General features: G+C 44.0%; 1 protein-coding gene across 3 annotated transcripts in view; it reads left to right on the top strand.

Annotated features, from left to right (window-relative positions):
• Positions 1 to 20,769, top strand: part of TBC1D9B (TBC1 domain family member 9B) — a 2,477,681-nt gene that overhangs the window by 410,219 nt on the left and 2,046,693 nt on the right. For all 3 annotated transcript variants that reach the window (XM_044069590.1, XM_044069591.1, XM_044069593.1), the window contains one exon: positions 15,053 to 15,260. In XM_044069590.1, coding sequence (XP_043925525.1) covers positions 15,053 to 15,260 — 208 coding nt within the window. The remainder of the gene's footprint in view (positions 1 to 15,052; positions 15,261 to 20,769) is intronic.

Raw genomic sequence — 20,769 nt, 5'->3', positions numbered from 1 at the left:
TATCGGACATCTACATTTATGGTAGGTACAAAACTGTACTTTTCTTTCTTCTGTTGTAGAGTTTGTTTATGGCAGAGGACCACCAGATTGGCTTCCTTTTTTTGGAGGATAACATCTTGTTTCTATTAGGATAGCATGATCCATGCACTCTTGTAAGTGCTTATAAAGTGCATTTGTGTAGGATTCGGCAGTCATACCTCTATTGTCCATCTGCATGGGTGTCATGAAGTTTGCCACTTCTGTCTTAAGAAGTGTGAAGTTGGCTTTTGAGAAGTTTTTTACGATGGTTTCCCTAATTGGGGCTGGCGGTGGGATGTGGATGTCTAGGCTGATTAGCTTGTGGTCGGATCTAACCAACGAGGAATTGACCTCTGGTGTGGAACACCGGTTTCCCATGTTGGTGATGACCAGGTCTAGGATATTGCTGCCCCTGGTGGGGGTGTGAATAAGTTGATCCAAGGCGTTGGAATTTATGAATTCTAGAAAACGTTGAGCAAAAGAGTTGGTACATGAATAGTTTTCCCAGTTAATGGTGGGGTAGTTGAAATCGCCCATTATTAGGGTGTTGGGTTGTACCCTAATACTTTCCAGTGTATCAAGAAATGAGGAGTGTGAATCCTGGGGCATGGTGGGGGGTCTGTAGCAAGCTACAATTTGGATTGCGGTCTTGCCCAGAATTAGTTGCACTTGGATAATCTCGGATGCATTATGCTGTGCAACTAGCCTGGAGGTGTGGATATCCTTAATGAATGTGGACACGCCTCCGCCTTTAGTACTTCATTCTGGGTTAGGTGGCCGAAAGGTGTGGTATGAATTGAAGCCTGGTAATGCAGGGGTGCTCTCTGGAGCTTTGAACCAGGTCTCTGTCACTGCACAGATGTCTTTGTTCTCCATTTTAAGGAGTGCCTTGAGTGAGTGCATTTTGAGGTTTAGACTTTTAGCAATGAGTAGCATTACCCTCAGATTTTGCTTGCTTGTACCGGTTACGGTGGTGAATTTGTCATTTGAACCTTGCCTAAAAAAGGCACTATAGGGGTGGCAAGAGTCTTAGCCAGTATCCGGAATCCTAAGGGCGACAGGGGCAGGCCATCTCTGGCAAAGCATCGTGGACTGTCAATCATGTCGTCCCAGGCAGACAAATACTGGATCCCCTTAGAATGACGCCAGAAGCTTAGCCAATTGTTGAAGTTAATCATTTTGTCCTTGTACTGTGGTATCATTCTGGGTGATGGCAGGATGCTACTCAGGGTTAGGGTCATACCTGCCTTGGATACAAGATCGGAGAGCTCCTCCATGTCTCTTTTCATGTAGTCCAGGGAGGTACGTCTCAGGTCATTCACACCAACATAGACAATGACAGTGTCATATTTGTACTTATTGTGAAGTGACCTGAGTGCATGCGTTATGTGGCGGATCCTGGCACCTGACAGGCAGCTGACAGTAACTTTCTGCTTGTTTAGTCTAGTGATTGGAACATCAGTGTGCCTGACTATAGAGTCACCTTGCAGGCTCAACCCATTATCAATTCTCTGCACTGCCCTTTGGCTTATCTACTGCACCCAGGGTCTTCACAAAATGCCTGGCACCAGTAATTGCATACTGCAGACAAAGAGGAATTCAAATATACCCATACCTGGACGACTGCCTTATTCAAGCAGAAAGCAAGGACATTCTTTTAAAACATCTGGCATTTGTCAAACACCTTCTAAGTTGCCTAGGGTACACAGTAAACGAAAATAAATCAAAACTAGTGCCCTCACAAACCATAATATTCCTGGGTGCCAGCTTGAATACAACGGCCCAGATGGCTTATCTCATGCCAGACAAACAACTACAGCTAAATCAATACTTCAAAATAATGGCAACAAAGACCCAACTCCCTGCAAGAAAAATTCTGCAGGCCTTGGGATTCATGGCATCTTGCATTCTACTAATACCATTTGCAAAACTGCATATGAGGAAATTACAATGATACCTGAAAAGCGTATGGACTCAGAACAGCCACAGCTTGGAAACAATGATACCACTCATTCCCTGCCTTCAACAGGAGTTTCTATGGTGGGCACAGGCATGTCACCTCAACAAGGGTCAGCCTTTCACATTACCCACAGCCAGGCAAACTATGACAACAGATGCATCGGACTATGCCTGGGGAGCACACATGGCAGGACAGTGCATTCAGGGCAAATGGACTACAGATCAAAGGCATCTGCATATCAATCAAAAGGAAATGCTAGCAGTACAGAATGCCCTATCAGCTTTCAAGGAAATCTTACACCCAGGACAACTAATAGTAAAGACGGACAATACCACAGTAATGTGGTACATCAACAAGCAAGGGGGCACACATTCCTACCCTCTATGCAGACAAGCAATGACCTTGTGGAACACAGCACTGTCTTACCAAGTTCAACTACAAGCACAATTCCTGCCAGGAAAGAAAAACACATTGGCAGATGACCTAAGCCGAAACGTCATGGATCCCCACAAGTAGAAACTGGATCCACAAATATTTGCAATGATAACTCAAAAATGGGGACGCCCAGATATAGATCTGTTTGCCAATCCCCAAAATTACCAACTACAAAAATTTTGTACAAGGACATTCCACCCACAAGATTGGAAAGTGGATGCCCTCTCATTCAGTTGGAAAACATTAACAATGTATGCCTTTCCTCTACTACCTCTTCTAGCGAAGGTGCTGCTGAAAGTCCGATTGGAGAGGCCTCAAATGATACTCATTGCACCAGACTGGCCACGCCAGCACTGGTACCCAATTCTAAAGAACATGGCCCAAGGCCCACCATGGATTTTACCACAAATTCCTCACCTGCTCACCCAGCGAGACAATCAAATTCTACACGGCCAGCTCAAGACTTTAAATCTGGCTGCATGGCAAGTTACCTATACAATCAAACAACACCTCTATCCAAAGCTGTTATGGATGTCATTCTGGAGGCCAGGAGGCCCAGCACCAGGAAAACCTATTCAGACAAATGGAAAAGATTTTGTGCCTGGAACCAGGCTAAAGGCCAAAATCCCCTTTATCCAAACATGCCTCAGATTCTACAATATTTAACTGAGATGTTGCACAACGGACTTTCCTTTTCATCTATTAAGATCCACGCCTCAGCAATTTCAGCTCATTACAACACGGATCCTCCTTTATTTTCACATCCACTCCTAAGACAGTACTTCAGAGGGGCTAAGAACATAGGACCACCCAGGAGAGCACCAAACACCTACTTGGGGTCTCAACTTTGTTCTGGAAAAACTTACACTGCCACCCTTTGAACCAGCTTTCTCTGCTGATTTACAGTTTCTTTCATGGAAAACTGCCCTGCTGCTAGCAATAACTTCAGCTAGAAGACTCTCAGAGCTACAGGCACTAATGGCAGTGGAGCCTTTCCTCATTTTTCATCAAGACAGAGTCTCTCTGCGAACTAACCCTTCCTTTATGCCAAAGGTGGTATCCAGTGTGGCCCTAAACCAAACCATTCATTTGCCCACCTTTTTCCCAAATCCCCAGAACAAAGGAGAAAGACTCCTGCACTCTTTGGACATTCACAGACAATTACGTTACTACTTGGATAAAACTAAGGCTTTCAGAAACTCTGACCAGCTCTTTGTAGCCTATGCCACAGGATCACGAGGAAAAGCCATCTCAAAACAGACCATTTCTAAATGGATAGGACATTGCATACATTTCTGCTACACGCATCATGGGAAACCGGTACCTGCTAGCATTAGGCCCCACTCCACCAGGGCTACAGCTACATCAACGGCCTTTCTCAGGGGGGTGCCAACCAAGGATATTCTGGAAGCTGCAACTTGGAGTTCAGTGCACACCTTCACTAAACACTATCACTTACCTCTATATTCTAAGACTAGAGCTGGCTTTGCCACTGCAGTTTTGCAGGGCCTACTAGCTTATTCTAACCCTGTTTAACTCCACCACCCATCCTTAGCTTTTGGGATTTTACCCAAGTGTGATGACTGCAGCAGGGTAACACGATGAACATAGTACAGTTTTGTACCTACCATAAATGTAGATGTTCGAGTGTTCACCCTGCTGCAGTCCAGGTTACCCTCCCCCATCCCATCTGAACTAGATGGACTTATCCATTCCCTTCTATCCTATACAACCTCTGTGGTGTATTTGCTTGTAACTGAAAGTATTGCTTTACTCTTACTTATACATATATATTTTTATATAGCAACATGTATTGCCTACCTGTTGGGGGCACCTGACATCTGGGGCAAGAAAAACTGAAGAAAATGGCATCAGATGCCTCTTCTTATACCCCTGGCACGCAAATGTCAGGGAGGAAGCAACAGCAACCGACGCCGGACCAAGACTTTGGAACTCAAGACGACTGTGGGACCACCTGACAGCAGGATAACCCAAGTGTGACGACTGCAGCAGGGTGAACACTCGAACATCTACATTTATGGTAGGTACAAAACTGTACTTTTCAGCTCCGTTTGTCACTGCTTTGGAGCCGGGTTCGGCTCAGACACACTCGGTGCCGTCTGTCGTGTCCAGGGGCCGAAGCTCTTCTGTCGGCGCCGACTGAGAGGGTTGGAATCGTTCTTCAGTTCCGAGCTTTCCCCTCGGTGCGTCAGCCTGGGTGAGCTTGGACCCTGCATCCACCTCTGAGCCGACGGCTCTGGCTCCAACGTCAACCTTTGTCTCTTCGGAGCGGGGGAGGTTTTTGGAGCCAGAGAGGTCGGTGTTTGAGATGATGATGAGGAGGAGCGTGCTGTCTCATTCTCCAGCTCCTACCAGTGTTACCAGCACTCCCCCCCCCCCTGAGAGCACCCATTTTGGTCTCAGCCCCTACTCTCTCTGGAGACAGCAGAGACCCTCAGCCTCAGGAGCCATCGGCTGGTGGCTCCCACTCTTCTGAGGCCTCCCCGGAATGTCTTTTCGAGGAGCCTCCCTGAAAGAGGTTATGTAAGAGGAAGCATGTTGACTCCCAGGATGAGTCTTTGACATCGGACACTGACCTCGAGGAGTCGGAAGGGTCCCCCAAGTCATTCTCTGATTATGTCTCCTTTGTGGACTTCCTGGAGATCCTTAAGCAGAGGAGCGACTGGCCCACTGTCAACCCTTCTGATGAGGAGTCTGTGTACCTGAAGGCTTACGGGTCTCAACCTTCTGCCTCTTGGGTGTCTCCGCTTTTTGAATAACTTATAGATCTAGTTAGTTGAAAGGTGTGGAATACTCCTGATGCCATGGAGCCAGTCCCCAGGAGACCTAATAAGTTTCTGTCTGCCCCTCCCGGTAAAGAGTTTTTGTCTAAGGGCATTCCCGTAGATGCCATAGTGGTGGCAGCGGCCACAAAGAAGGAGCTGGTGGAGACTTCTTCCTCTGTTCATCTGCCAAAGAAGGATTCTCGACAGATGGACAGATTTGGGAAGTGTATCTTTAGTTCAGCGGCATTTACCCTTCGATCGTTGAACTATCTCACTCACTTCACGAGATTGCAGAGGGATCTCCTCAAGGAGTTAGAAGATTCTATACAAGGTGTGTGTACTGAGGGGGTCCCTGACAAGATGTCTGCTCAGTTGTCCACCTTAAATTCTATAGTTAACTCCTCCATGCGGCTTTTCTCCTATTCCGCTGATGGAGCAAGTAGAGCAGTGGGTTCAGGAGTTGCCCTGGATGCGCTTGTGTAGTTTTGTGGAACCATTCAAGTCTACTTTCACCAACGCCCCATTTGATGGTTCCTCATTGTTTGGTTCTAAGGTGAAGGATACACTCACTTGGTATGAGCAGGAAGGAAAGATTCTTCTGCCGTTGGAGTACGTTTTACTGTTCCCTCTCGATCATATCCCAAAGCTCAAAGGGCCGGTAAAATGTGGTTCAAAAAGTCCCAGAGGGTCTTTCCGGACACACAGGGTAAACCCTCCTTCAGAGGCAGAGGAGGAGGAGGAAATGGGAGATGTTGCCCTAGAGGCAGGGGTGGTCCACAATACCAGCAAGGCCGTGATTCCTTTTGGGGGACGGCCTTATCAGCGCTCCTGATCTGGGGCCCGACTGCGTTTCTCTGGGGCCAGTCGGGGGTCGCATTTCTTTGTATCCAGAAGCCTGGCTAAATATCACTCAAGACAAGTGGGTACACAGAGTTGTTACCAGAGGCTATATCATACCCCTTTCCCTTCAACCATTTGTTCCCAAGAAGATCCCAGATGTACCACCCAATCACAGAGATCAGGCAACTGTGGAGATCAAGCAACTGTGGAGATCAACAAGTTGCTCTTAAAAAGAGTCATCCAATCCATCCCAGCAGACCAGATAGGATCCAGAACTTTCTCCAGCTTCTTTTTAGTACCAAAATGAACCAGAGATTGGAGGCCAATATTGGACCTCAGCAGATTAAATGAATCCATGAAGAAGGACAAGTTTCGGATGGTAACACTGCAGTCGATACTCCCATTGTTAGGGAAAGACTATTGGATGTGCTGTCTAGATCTCCAAGATGCCTACTAGCATATAAAAATGGACAAAGCATCTAGGAGCCATCTACGCTTCCGGCTGGGAGCCAGTCATTATCAGTTTCATGCTCTGTCCTTGGTCTCACCACAGCCCCCAGTGTGTTCACCAAATGCATGGCAGTAGTGACAGCTCACCTGAGACATCGGGGATTCCAGCTGTTTCCGTATTTGGATGACTGGCTCCTGACCGCCCCCACCAGGCACCTACTCCTCCAAAATAGGGACACCACTATTCAACTTTGTGCAAAGTTAGGGATCTCCATAAACTGGGAAAAATCTGCATTATTGTCCTCTCAATCTGTGATTTTTATAGGCACAGAGGTAGACACAGTGAACATGACAGCTCGTCTCCCCGCCGAAAGGGCACAAAACTTAATCTCTCAAATTCAACATTTTCTCCCATTGCGGAAGGTCAAAGTGAAGTGGGTTCTTCAGCTCCTCGGAACTATGACTTCCACCATTCTATTAGTACCATTAGCCAGGTTGCACATGAGAATTCTCCAGTGGCTTCTGTCTTCCCAATGGTCCTTCCAATATCTCCCACTGAGTCATCCTATCCTACTGATGGAATCATGCAAGAAGGACCTTCTTTGGTGGTTAGCACCCAACCAGTTGATCACGGGCACTTCCTTTGTTCCTGCCCAACCTGTTGCCACTGTGACCACGGATGCCTCCCAAATCATGTGGGGAGGGCATTATCTCGGCAGGACTGTCCAAGTCACATGGCAAGAACACGAGGCTCACCTACATATCCATGTTCTGGAGATGAGGGAGGTGCTCCTGGCATTGCAAGCACTTAAAGACCTTCTTCCTCTAGGGACTATTGCAATACAATCAGTCAGCATGTCAGTAGTTTGGTATATCAACAAACAGGGCGGTACCAGATCTTACCCACTCTGTCGAGAGGCCATGCGAGTTTGGGAATGGGCGATTTCTTCCCAGTGCTTTCTGGTTGCAACTCGCATTCCAGGGATGGCCAGCATGATAGCTGACAAGCTCAGCCGTGCGATTCTACTGCCTCATGAGTGGTCTCTGAAACGGGAAACAGCGGAACAGATTTTCCAAAAATGGGGACAGCCTTGCTGCGACTTTTTTGCCAGTCCAGTCAATGCCAAATGCAGCAGCTATTTTTCCCTCATTCCCCTTCTGGGGAAGACACCCAGAGATGCTCTGGTTCACTGTTTAAAGTTGTTTTTGCACCTGCACTTTTAAAGTTTGTCCTGTTTGTTGCATTTACCTGTTGAGGCTACACACTCAAGTGCGCTAGCCTATGTTACATATTTATTGCATCTTCCTGCTGTTTGTTGCAAAAAAGAAAAAAAACAAAAAAAATATCCTCGTTTCCTTTCTTTCCTGACCTAGTGTAGTCCAAATACAGGCTTTGCTGTATTCTGGACTTTTGGAAAGTTCCTGTGTTGCCCATTTCCTTTCTTGGATAAAGGGAGGCTTCTTTGTTCACCAGTGGCAGTGGGGAGATTAGAGCAGCCTATCCATCCCTGGAGGAGTGTTCCCAGCACAAGAATCTGGTAGTCTATTGGCCGTTTTGGGCCAATTTCTAGCTCTTTCAAGTCCACCTGTATAAAACCCGCTTTGGGGCGGCTTTGCGCGATTTTGCGCATAGCGCAGCAGCGGGCAGCTCCGCTTAATTGGGTTTAAACCATTCTCGGCTCTTCACTTTTTCCCTTAGAACAGATCTAGTTCTCATAATAAACACCCTATTTCTACTCTAAAGCCTGGCATTTGCTCACTAAAGCAATTATATTTTTATTTTATTTATTTTATTTATTTAACATTTGTTGACCGGGATAGTCCGTCTAGGTTCAACAGAGCCTGTTTTCAGCGGAGGCCCGGAGAGAAATGCTCCAGATGCATGTTTTTGGAATGTGGGAGGAAACCCACGCGAACACAGGGAGAACATGCAAACTCCACACAGAAGGCACCCCAGCCAAGAATCGAACCAGAGAACCTCTTGCTGTGAGGTGACAACGTTAACCACTGCACCACTGTGTCACCCAGTATATAAGTCAGCACTAAAAAATTAAAAGCACTACACCCTCACAAACTCCCCTTGAGTACCGTGTTCCCCATTGGCCCTTTTTTTCAGTTATAAAGGAATTCCCAATACTATTCTAGCATGTCCAAAGTTCAGTTGTCAACCTCCTTTCCGGTCCAGCTGGTGAATCTGGGAATCTTGAGGCAATGTTACAACTGCCTCATGTACACAGACAACCCTCTCCTCCTCCCAACAAATTCCAACACATGTGAGAGATGCAACCATATAGCCAAACTGGAGGCTAAGCTCTTTCTCAACTCAGTACTGGTGTAACCAGTCAGGAGGAGAAGGAAACCACACTCACTACAATTCCAGTCTCACATAGGCCTACCACGACAGCAAACCAAACACATAAACACACGAAAACATTCTCGGAGGGTCTAAATAAAAATCTTCCTAAGCAGCAGAGACCTCCAAAGCAGAGACCCAAGCAACCGCTACCCCAAAACAAAACACGTGCAACACATAGCTCACAAAGCCAGTGTGCCGAACAGTCACAGCCCTTAAGGCTAAACAACACACCTGATACACTTGTCACACTGACATCCCGCTCACCAGGCTGAACAAGGAGACGGTCACGGTGAGCTGCCTGTCGGGCGCTAGGATCCGCCACATAACACAAGCACTCGGGTCACTCCAAGGCAAGTACAAATATGACTCCGTCATTGTCCATGCTAGTGTAAATGACCTGAGACGTACCTCCCTGGACTACATGAAAAGAGACATAGAGGAGCTCTCTGAGCATGTAGCCCAGGCCGGTATGACCCTGACCTTGAGTAGCATCTTACCCTCACCAAGAATGATGCCACAATATGAAGACAAGATGATCAATTTCAACAATTGGCTTAAGTATTGGTGTCATTCAAAGGGGATCCAATGCCTGTCAGCCTGGGATGACATGCTCGACAAGCCACGATGCTTCGCTAGGGACGGCTTGCACCTGTCACCCTTGGGCTTTCGGATATTGGCAAAGGCTCTTGCCACCCCCATAGTGCCTTTTTTAGGCAAGGCTCAAAAGACAAACCCACCTCCATAGATATCACAAGGGATAAGAAACTAAGAGTAATGCTACTCAACGCCAGAAGTCTAAACCTCAGGATGCATTCACTCGAAACTCTCCTTAGCATGGAGAACATCGATATCTGTGCAGTAACAGAAACCTGGTTCAAGGCTCCCGAGAGCACCCCAGCACTACCAGGTTATACCTCATACCATGCTTTTCAGCCCCAAATCTTGGACCGAACCACAAAAGGAGGGGAAGTATCAATATTCGTCAAAGATACCCACACCTCCAGGTTGGTGGCACAGCACGAAGCATCAGAGACTGTCCACGTGCAACTAACAGTGGGTAAAACTGCCTTCCAGTTTATAGCCTGCTACAGACCACCCTCCCAAACCCAGGAACCCCACTCGGCCTTCCTGAGAACACTGGAAAATATGAAGGTCTCTCCAAACACCATTATATTGGGCGACTTCAACTTCCCAAACATAGACTGGGAGCATTACTCTAGCTCCAACACCCTAGCCCAAAGGTTCCTAGAATTTATAAACTCAAATACTATGGAATAACTTATTACCACTCCCACAAGAGGGGAAAACATACTGGACCTGATCATCACCAATATGGGGACTCTATGCTCCAGACCAGGAGTGTATCCCTCACTGGTAAGATCAGACCATAAACTAATCTCACTGGATATTCACATCCCGACCCCACCCCCTGCCCAGAAAACCATACTGAAAAACTTCTCTAAAGCAAATTTCACACTCCTCAAAACTGAGGTGGAATCCTTCAAAGCCCCCGGGCCTGTGGAAAATACTGCCCAGACCACAGAATCCTTTATAAACTCATTCTATGAACACCTTCAGGAATGCATGGATCATGCAATCCCAAATAAAACCAAGACCCAATCCTCCAAAGGCAGGCGTCCTGTCTGGTGGACCCCAGCCATAAACAAACTGTACAATAGAAGGAGGAAGCTACTACATGATAGAGCAAAATCCCAAAAAGGGAAGGCATCTCTGATCAGTATTAGCATAAAACTACGGGCACTCATGAAATCGTCTAAGGCCAGCTTCGAGAGAAAAATTGCACAGGACACTAAGGATAATCACAAGGCTTTCTTTAGTTATGTTAGGAACCTGGGTGGGATTTCCCAGATATGCTCAGACTTCATCCAAAATGACAAAAAATACACCAAACCCACAGACATAGCCAACATCCTAGCTGACAGGTTCAGCGCAAACTTCTCCCCCCCTCCCCACCAAAAGGGCAAATATCTATCCCAGCAGAGTGCTTCCCCCCTGACATCTCAGATGCTCAGGTAAGAGCCGCCCTCTCCAAAGCAAAAAACGCAGCATCAGTGGGACCAGACGGTGTCCCGGGCTGCGTCCTACATGAACTCCAAGAAGAGCTAAACCCAAACATAAAACTACTATTCAATCTCAGCCTTACTACAGGATATGTACCCAAAGAGTAGCGTACAGCAACAGTGGTCCCTCTCCACAAAGGTGGTGCCTCAACGGATCCTGGAAACTATCGCCCCATAAGCCTGACTAGCTTGGTCTGCAAAGCTATGGAAAGGATCATCATGGACCTCATAAATAAAGATATTGGGGACCTACAGACATTGGATCCTACCCAGTTCGGCTTTGTTAAGCGCAGATCCTGCCTCTTAAACCTGGTTGATTTCTTTGAAACAGTCACCAAGGCCATTGATGAGGGGAAGGTGGTCCACACAGCCTACCTGGACCTCACAAAAGCCTTCAATACAATACCCCACTCGGGCATTATAGATAAGCTCACTGGCTTAAATATAAACCCCTATGTCACTAGATGGGTTGCAAACTGGCTCAAGGACAGAACCCACATGGTTAGAATTGCTGGAGCCATGTCAGACTCCAAACCAGTTACAAGTGGCGTCCCACAAGGCTCAGTCCTGGGACCTCTCTTGTTCGGTATATATTTCTCGGAGGTACAGGACAACACGGAAGGACTGTGACTGACCAAGTTCACAGATGACTGCAAACTAGGCGCCATAATTGACTCTCCAGCTGACACAAGCATCCTCCAAAAGGGCCTCATGAACAGACAACTGGTGCCAGAGCCATGGCCTCAAGCTAAACGCCAAAAAGTGTATAGTCATCCCCTTTGGCAAAAACAAAGTGCCCACAAATTACCACATAGGTGGTAATCCATTAAGTACGGAAGAAGTAATTAGGGACCTGGGGACCTAAGTTGATAGCAATCTCTCATTTGAAAACCACGTGGCCAAAGTGGTTAGAAAAACATTTTATATAGCCCACCTAATCATGAAGGGATTCACATCTAGATCAGGGGAGGTCATCGTGCCTCTTTACTCATCCCTCATCAGGCCCATAATTGAGTACAATGCCCCTTTTGGGATGTACCTTACCAGACACCTGCAGCAACTGGAAAGACCCCAAAATTACCTCACCAAGAGGATCAAAGGGCTCAAACAGATGCCATATGCTGCCCGGTTAAAGAAACTCCAGCTCTACTCAGTGGCATACCGCCTGCTCAGAGGCGATTTGTGCCTGACGTATAAAGCCATTTCCAACCCGGAATTAATGGACATGCTGCACCTCAGAAAATCCAAATCCCATTGAGCTACGCGCTCGAGAGACTTGAACCTCAGCACTGAAATAAATAGGACATGCTGGAGGGACAGATTCATAACCCAGAGGCTCCCTTCACTCTGGAATAAAATCCCAGTCCAGGTTAGGCAGAGTCCTTCATTGACTCTCTTCAAGAAGAATCTTGATGAGTGGATGGGAGATCGTAGTTTTGTCCTGGGTATCACTTCTGTGTCACTGTTAGACAGAGGCACAGTATACTAACCTCGAAAAAGGGCATAGCAAAATTAATTTAAAATGGGTGGCGAAAGCCAAACACACTCTGGCTAGGCTTATAAATGCCCTAGGGCAGATAGCCTAGTATGAACCTATTGGCCCATGGGACTTCTGTATGCCTTTCCTCCATTTCCAAAGTGATTCAGAAAGCCAGTCAGTCAGCTGGGAAGCAAGTTGATCTTTATTGCTCCTTACTGGCCTTGTCTGGTCTTGTTCCCCTTCCTCGAGCCTCTTCTCCTGGACGATCCTTGGATCCTGGACCCAGCTCCAGATCTGTTGACTCGCATGTCAGGTTCACTACATCCATCAATCCACACCCTCAAATTAACAGCATTGCTGCTCCAGTTCCATCCCTAGTCAGGCTTCATGATGTATCATCCTCAGTATCACATATTCTTATGTCCTCCCATAAACCTTCAACTATGAAGCTGTATGGCAGTAAATGGAAAAGATTTTCTATTTGGGCACAAAAAGTGAATGTAGATCCCTACACTGCTTCTATCCCTGTGATTTTGGAATTTCTCTCCAAGCTTTTTCAGGAAGGATCTGCTGCTGCCACTATCAGAGTCCAATTGGCGGCAATTTCTCGTTTTCACTTAGGGTTTCCGGATACCAGTTTAATGTCTCATAAGCTATGCAAGACCTTTTTGAAAGGAGCCACTCTATTGAGACCACCGCTGCAAGAACCTGTGGCTTCTTGGGATTTACATTTTGTGATGTCCAAACTGACTTCTTCCCCATTTGAATCTTCCCACTCATCTTCATTGAAATTTTTGTCTTGGAAGACTTTGTTTTTGGTATCTATTAAGTCAGCTAGACGGGTATCAGAGCTACAAGCCTTGTCTGTTAAGCTACCTTATTTGATCTTTCACAATGACAGGGTGTCACTGCGTACTAATCCCTCATTTGTCCCCAAAGTTTGTTCCTCTGCTACCTTAAATCAATCCATAGAACTCCCAGTTTTCTTACCTAATCACTGTAATGCAGCTGAATACCGTTTTCATCAGCTGGACATTCATAGACAACTACAATTTTATTTACAGCGGACCAAGAATTTTAGGAAATCAGATCAACTGTTCATTTCCTTTTCTGACTCCAGATTGGGCTTACCACTTTCTAAAGTGACACTATCTAAATGGATTTCCAGTTGCATAGCCTTTATCTACAGTTCAAAGGGCAGACCTTTACTCTGCAGGATCAAAGCTCATTCTACCAGGTCGCTGTCTACCTCTGCAGCCTTTCAAGCCAGGGTCCCACTTTATAATATTTGTGCAGCAGCTACGTGGGCCACCCTTCACACTTTTATTGCACATTACAAATTGGATATAGCTTCCAGGGGTAGAGCATCCTTTGGCTCCACGGTGCTTAGGAGCATTTTCCAGTGAGCCACCCAAGAATAAGGCGCTAGGGACGTTGTCCCATATGTAAAAATGAAGGTGAGATTGGACTACACAACATAAAGAAGTTATGTGCTCACCATAATGTTCCATGTTGGTAGTCCATCTCACCCTTCATTTTTACCAACCCACCCATCTCACCCTTCATTTTTACCAACCCACCCATCTCACCCTTCATTTTTACCAACCCACCCTCCTACCCCCATCCTGGAAGATCTGGAGATAGTAATAATAATAATAATTTGGTTATCTTTGGTTGGAGACCCTTTAGTATTGGTTTGTCTGTTATGGTTATTTCTTCTAGTGAGCAGCAAACAAGATCTGGGGTTTGTACTGGTGCACTATGGGATACCTGCTTAGCCATGAGCCAACAAGAAGTCTTTGAGCTTGTAAATCGGCCGAGCCGGAGCCGAGGATCGGCTCCGAACCCATATGTAAAAACGAAGGGTGAGATGGACTACCAACATGGAACGTTATGGTGAGTACATAACTTCTTTTTTCTTACTATATGTTTATTGACATTTTTATTGAGTCTGCATTTCTGATGACCAAAGTTTTTGCTGGAAAATTGCAATCGTAAGGGTTAAAGCACTCTGTTCATTCCAATTAGTTTAGTGGAATTCCTCAGAAATGAAGAAACTTCCATATCTCTGTATTTTCTTAGTTAGCAAATTTGTATACACTGCAGTATTTTAATTGTTATCTTGTAGTGCTTCAGCATTATTTTGCAGAGTAGTCAGTGACATTGCCATGAAGGACATTACTCAGAGATTTTCCATTTGAAATACATTTGCTGAAAGTAGATTTTTTTGTGTCTGCCTGTTAATTAATGAAAAATCAGCTCCTGTTGAACTTATTTTCTTACAAAGTAGGCACTTTGCTGAACCTTTTCCATTCTGGAGAGCTGAATGTCATTTTGTATGCTGCCATATTGCCTGGCATCTGAACAGAAGTCTCAGAGTAGTTATTAAAGAAGGTTGTTGTGCGTCATTTGAACATCAGGACCATGGTTTATATTTCCTTCTGTTCTTCCAGAACTCTGGAGACACATTTTGCATGTAAACATAATTCTGTTAGTTTTGGGATCGTTGGCCACAGCAAATGCATTCATATTTTATTAATCTTTTGGTGTATAGCAAGCCTTCAACATCTGTGGTTGCATGTATGTTTAATTAACTTTAAATATTGTATTTCAAAGTGTGCTGCTTTCTTTTTCAAAACCTGCTAGGGACCTTGATGCTCGAGCAAAGAATGAAAGATACAGGGCAACTTTCCGTCTCCCAAAGGATGAGCGACTAGATGGACATACAGACTGTACACTTTGGACCCCCTTCAACAAGACGCACATTGCTGGTCAGATGTTTGTCTCCAATAATTATATTTGTTTTGCTAGTAAAGAAGATGATGGCTGTCGCTTGATTATTCCTCTCCGAGAGGTAAGTAAGGTTTGCATATGTAGAATTTTTGATTAGGGATTTGATAGATTCGTTGTGAAACAGACATTTTTAAATATATAATATATATATATTTTAGGCCTTACTTTCTTTGTGCCACACTAACTCCTCCCCTTTTCCTCCCTCTATGCTAGACAGTTGCTGTTTTTGATATGCAGCCCACATTGGGCACAAACTGTCTTCCAGCCAGCCAGCACCTAGCTTAATGGTGCAGGTGATCTAGTTTTACTTGAGGATCGAATGGTGCATAACATTTTGATCTAATGTCCTTTTCCTTCATGCTTCAACTGATGGGTTTGGGTCAGAGATTCTGATCTGACCTGTCCACTTCTAGCAGATCATAGAAGTTACTAGGCTAATGGCCCTAGGGCCCCTACAAGCCTAGCCAGGTTCTGCCTTTGTTTCCATGATCAGCACCTATTGCCCCTGTCCAAGAGAAACACCGGTGGAACGTCAGGAGTGAATTTGTAGATGTTCATCGTGTTTCACTGTTGCAGTCATTACAATTGGGTTATCCTGTTGGCAGGCTACCTGCAGTCGGCCTGAGTTCCAAAGTCTAGATCCGATGTCAGTTGCTGTCGCCTCCTCCCTGACGTCAGTGCGCCAGGGGTATAAAAGATGCAGCCAACGCCATTTTCTTCAGTCTTTCTTGCCACGCAGTGCCCAAAGCAAAAGCAGTTCGCAAGTGCTGGTTGGCCGATTCCTGAGATTTTCAAATTCGAATTTCAGATCCGAAGTCTTCATTAAAGCTAAGTACCCCGATGGGGAAACTTTTTTCTTGCTCCAGACCATTGTCAGCAAAAGTTAATAACTGTATTTCTTGTGGGAAGCAAATACCTCATAAGGATTTTCATTCTTACTGTATTCCTTGCCTAGGCCCTGACCACGACGTTGCTAGTTGTCGGTTTTGTGCTAGATTTAACCAACACACTATTAAGCGTCGGTACGATTTTGCATTTCATTATTTTGGCAGAAGATTTAACTATATAGTGCTGTTGGAGCAACTGACTACCAGAGTTTATAAAAAACACAAAGAAAAGGATAGGCACCCGAGGTCTAAAACTGACGATGAGGCTTCCACTAGGCCTGTCGCCGGTTCACTGGTTCTCAGTGAGGCGCTTTCGCAGCCCCTGACGCCCGCTACCTCAGAGCCACAGGCCGTTTCTGACTCCCACGTGGAGCCGACTAGGCTGCTGGATACTCAAGGTATTGGACACTCGGAAACTATTCCCTCAGATGGGTCTGGAGCCGCTGAGCAGGCATCAACTTCTGAGGGTGTTTTCAGGCCTACACAGTTATATGTAAAACCAGCTTCAGCTTCAAAGGCAAAGACTAAAGCAGCTCTAAAGACAAAGAAACAAGTACAGCATTCTCCTGGACAGGCCTCCATGCCTAAAAAACAGATGCTTAAAATGGCCAAAGACCTAATTACTTTGATCAGGGGTTCCCATCCCCCTCCTGATAAGAGGCTTAGGCAAGAGATAGAATATGCATCTTCAGATCAGGTTTCGATTTCCTCTGATTCCTCTTCTGGACAGGAATATTCTCTTCCTCCCTATGAGGATTCTGATGCTGAAGAATCTATTCCTTCAGCCTCTCCTCCTGAGGACTATTCTTTTGGGGAAACTCTGCATACTATGAGGGAGCATTTCCACTGGGAGAGCCAATATTACTCAGAATCCAAGAAAAGGCTCAGAGACTTCCTTTTATTACCTCAGCACAGGCCCCTTGCTATTCCTCCTGTTTTAGACATTGTAGATTATGTATTTTCAGAGTCCAGACTGTCTCCTGACTCTTTGCCACCAGCTCCTGTTAAACCAGACAGATACTGCAGGATTCCTGATTCACATAAATTTCTTTATAAAAACCCTGCTGCAGACCCAGAAACTATCTCTCAGGGTCCCAAAGGGAACAAGGCGTCCACTGCAAAAAACCTGTACCCTCTGATAGGGATTCAAGGGGCCCTGGACAGATGGGGGAAAAATATTTATACTTCTGCTACCTTGGCTGTAAGAGCTTTAAATTGTCAATTTCATATGCTTAAATATCAGCAATATCTAATGTCACTGCTTAAACAAAAAATGTTGACAAATTCAGAATGTGCAGAAAACAAAGAAATGTAGGATTTATTGCATGCAGCTGAACAAGTAGGAAAGCATACTTTGCAATGTGGTTTTGATTCTCTAGAGGCATCTTGCAGGGCCGCTGTTACAGGTTCTGTCATTAGGAGACATGCTTGGTTAAAAGAACAGAATCTACCCGATCATGTTAAAGCAAAATTATTAGATGCTCTATTACAACATGATACCTTGTTTGGTGTTAAAGCAGAAGAGGTTTTGAAGAAAATGGAGGACAAAGCTAAATCTATGCAAACAGTCAATGATTTCTTACAGGTACAGCCTCCCAGATTTAGCAGGAACTGGCCTGCAAAAAATTGGTCTTCTCTAGTGTCAGACAGGCCACAAAGAGGCAGATACAGATGCCCCAGAGGCAGATCACAGCCCCACCGCTCATACAGGCCTAAACAATGGGGTGCTTCAACCTCTAAAAGCGGAGAAGAAATGTCACAGCCATACCGTAAACAGTCTCATTGACTTTTTCCTGTTAGCACCAAGCACTCATCTTCTGGCAGCTCCTTTGGTGGGAGAAGTAGCACTTTTTGCACAAAATTGGCACATGATCACTCAGGACAAATGGGTCTTAAATATCGTATCACGATACCACACCAAGAACTTTATTAGATAAAGCTTTCGGGTCTACACCCTTCATCAGTATGAGTCATTACAAAAAAATCAGCATTTAAATAGGAGAATATAAAATCACATGCTTCAGCCCATCCCACTCCCTAATTAACAATCAAAACTAAAAGTAATATACAACTCATAAAGGTCTATATAAAAAATATTAAAAAAAATATTAAAAAAAGGACAAGAAATCTTACTGTACATAAAAACTCTTCTGCTTAGAATAAAACATAAAAATGATTAATAACTTATACAAACGTTATATAAGTATTAATATATCTATACACAATAAAGAAGTCACTGGTAGCATCTAACATCCTATGGTGTATTACATCAGGTTCTAGAAACTTGTCATAACCTATTAAAGCCTCTCTCTCTGCCTTTTAACTAATACTGGCTTTAAACTAACCGCATTATTTAAGCCTGGGGGGTACATCCGCCTGTAGCCTAATAATCCACCCAAGTTCTCTCCACTCCAAAAAATTGTTATTGTCACCTTTCCTTAAACTCACTGCCATTTTACTTAATACCCTAAATTTAAAAACATGTCTTTCACCTTCCTCCATGGCATGCTTACTCAGAGCATTTGTCAATACTTTTCTTCTTACTTCAGATTTATTTTCCACTATTCTCTCTCTTAGTTTTCTGATCGCTTTGCCCACATAGAACGATGTACATAAAGTACACGTAGCTAGATACACTATCCTTTCCTCATTACAAGCAGTTAATGTTTTTATAGCAAAGACTTCTCATGTTATTAGATGTTGAAATGTAGTGTCTCCTTCATATAAATCATTGCAACAGGAACAATTATAACATTTAATCGTCCCACCTAATTCATTTTTTCTTTTAGTTTTAACCTGAAAGTCTTTATAGCATATTTTCTGTTTCAGAGCTTCACAGCTCCTATAAGCAAACCTTGGTTTATCACCTACAATTGATTTTATCTCAGGCATAGTCAATAAAATTGGCCAATTCCTTTCTATTATATTGCATACACTCTGTGTATTTAAATTGTATGTTGTCATATAAGTTTCAACAACTGCAGGTGAACCATCATTTGTTTTCTCATTACCAACCGCCACTATTGGTCTATAATTAATTTGTCTACCCTCTATTACTTCCTCCCTTATCTTATTTATCAGATGTTTAGAATAACCACTTCTCTCAAACTCTAATGACATAATTTCTACCTGTTCAAAAAAAAACATCCTCAACTGTATTCAGCTTACTTAATCTTATAAATTGTGCTTTAATTATTCCTTTAAAAATATGTGGAGCATGCATACTGTCCCTATTCACATACCTCAAAGCATCTACCTCTTTTCTGAACACCTTAGATTCTTATCTGCTGTTAACCTTAAACAACATTACATCCAAGAAATTCATACTACTAACTGAAGCCTCCATTTTAAACTTTAGAAAGTCAGTTGAGCTATTGTACATAAGCTTCCAATTTCAATAGGGACCCCTTCCATATCATAAAACAATCGTCCACAAATCTTTTGTAGAACAACATTTTCTCATTTGAGTAACTACTTTCATCAAATATAACTTTCTTCTCCCACTCATAAAGCACAAGATTAGCATACGTGTTGGCAATGGGAGTGCCCATTGCCACACCTGTAAGCTGCAGAAAAGGTTGTGCATCAAAAATAAAAACATTGTGTAGCAGAACTACTTCCAAAAGAGAACAGATGGTCTCAATGTCTCTTCCAACCATCCTCACTTCCTTATTCAAAAAATCACGTATAGTGTTAACCCCTTAATCATTGGGAATGACAGTGAAAAGTGAGGTGATATCCATAGTAACCATAATATATTCAGCCACATTATTACTCAACTGCCAGTTATAAAGACTACCTAAAAAATCATTTGTATCCTTTAACACAGTGGGACAGATATCCAAATATTTCCCCAAAACATTTTGTAGATATTTGGAAATTGGTTCTGTCACCTATCCCCCACCCGAGACAATAGGTCTCAAAGGCGGGTTGGTGATATTTTTATGTATTTTTGGGATACCATATATTTGAGGTGTTCTAGGGCAAGGAACAGTCAAATAATTAAATAATTCCACACTCAAATCATCATTAATCTGAAGCTCATAAACAGCCATATTAACTTCAGTTACTATTTGTTGAACTTCCACAGGGGAAATTCTCCTAAATGTATTTAAATCATTCAATAACAGTTTAAAGTTTTCAAAGTATTCATCCTTCTCCATTACCACAATTGCTCCCCCTTTGTCAGCTTGCTTTATTACTATAGTATCACATGCTTGTAGTTCCCTTAAGGCCAAGTGTTCAGCAAAAGTTATGTTATAAAACCTTTTACGAACAGCACTACTATTATAGTAAAGTCGTAATTCACGTTCAACAATACTGGAAAATGCATTTAAAATAGGGCATAATACTGGCATGAAGACACTTAACTTTCTACAAACTGGCTTGTACATATCATCATTCTTAAAAATCAATTTGAGACCAACCAAACGCACAAACATTTTCACGTCTATAATTGCTTGTACAATGTCATCCCTTGCTTTCGGAATGAACTTTAAGCCTTTACTCAACAATAATAATTGCGCTTCTGTCAATGGAACCTTAGAGAGGTTTACAGTACCTTTATTGGGTTTAACTATCGCTTGACCAGCTTGTTGTGCACCAATGGACTGTTGTTCTTCCTCTTCCCTAGGACTGTCTGCTGCTGTTGCTGTTGATACTGCAAGTGAGACTATTTCGACT

The sequence above is a fragment of the Protopterus annectens genome, chromosome 4.part0 (genome assembly GCF_019279795.1).
Source record: "Protopterus annectens isolate FY-2018-M chromosome 4.part0, PAN1.0, whole genome shotgun sequence".
In the NCBI taxonomy this organism is placed as follows: Eukaryota; Metazoa; Chordata; order Ceratodontiformes; family Protopteridae; genus Protopterus; species Protopterus annectens.
This window is presented reverse-complemented; position numbering and strand designations above follow the sequence as displayed.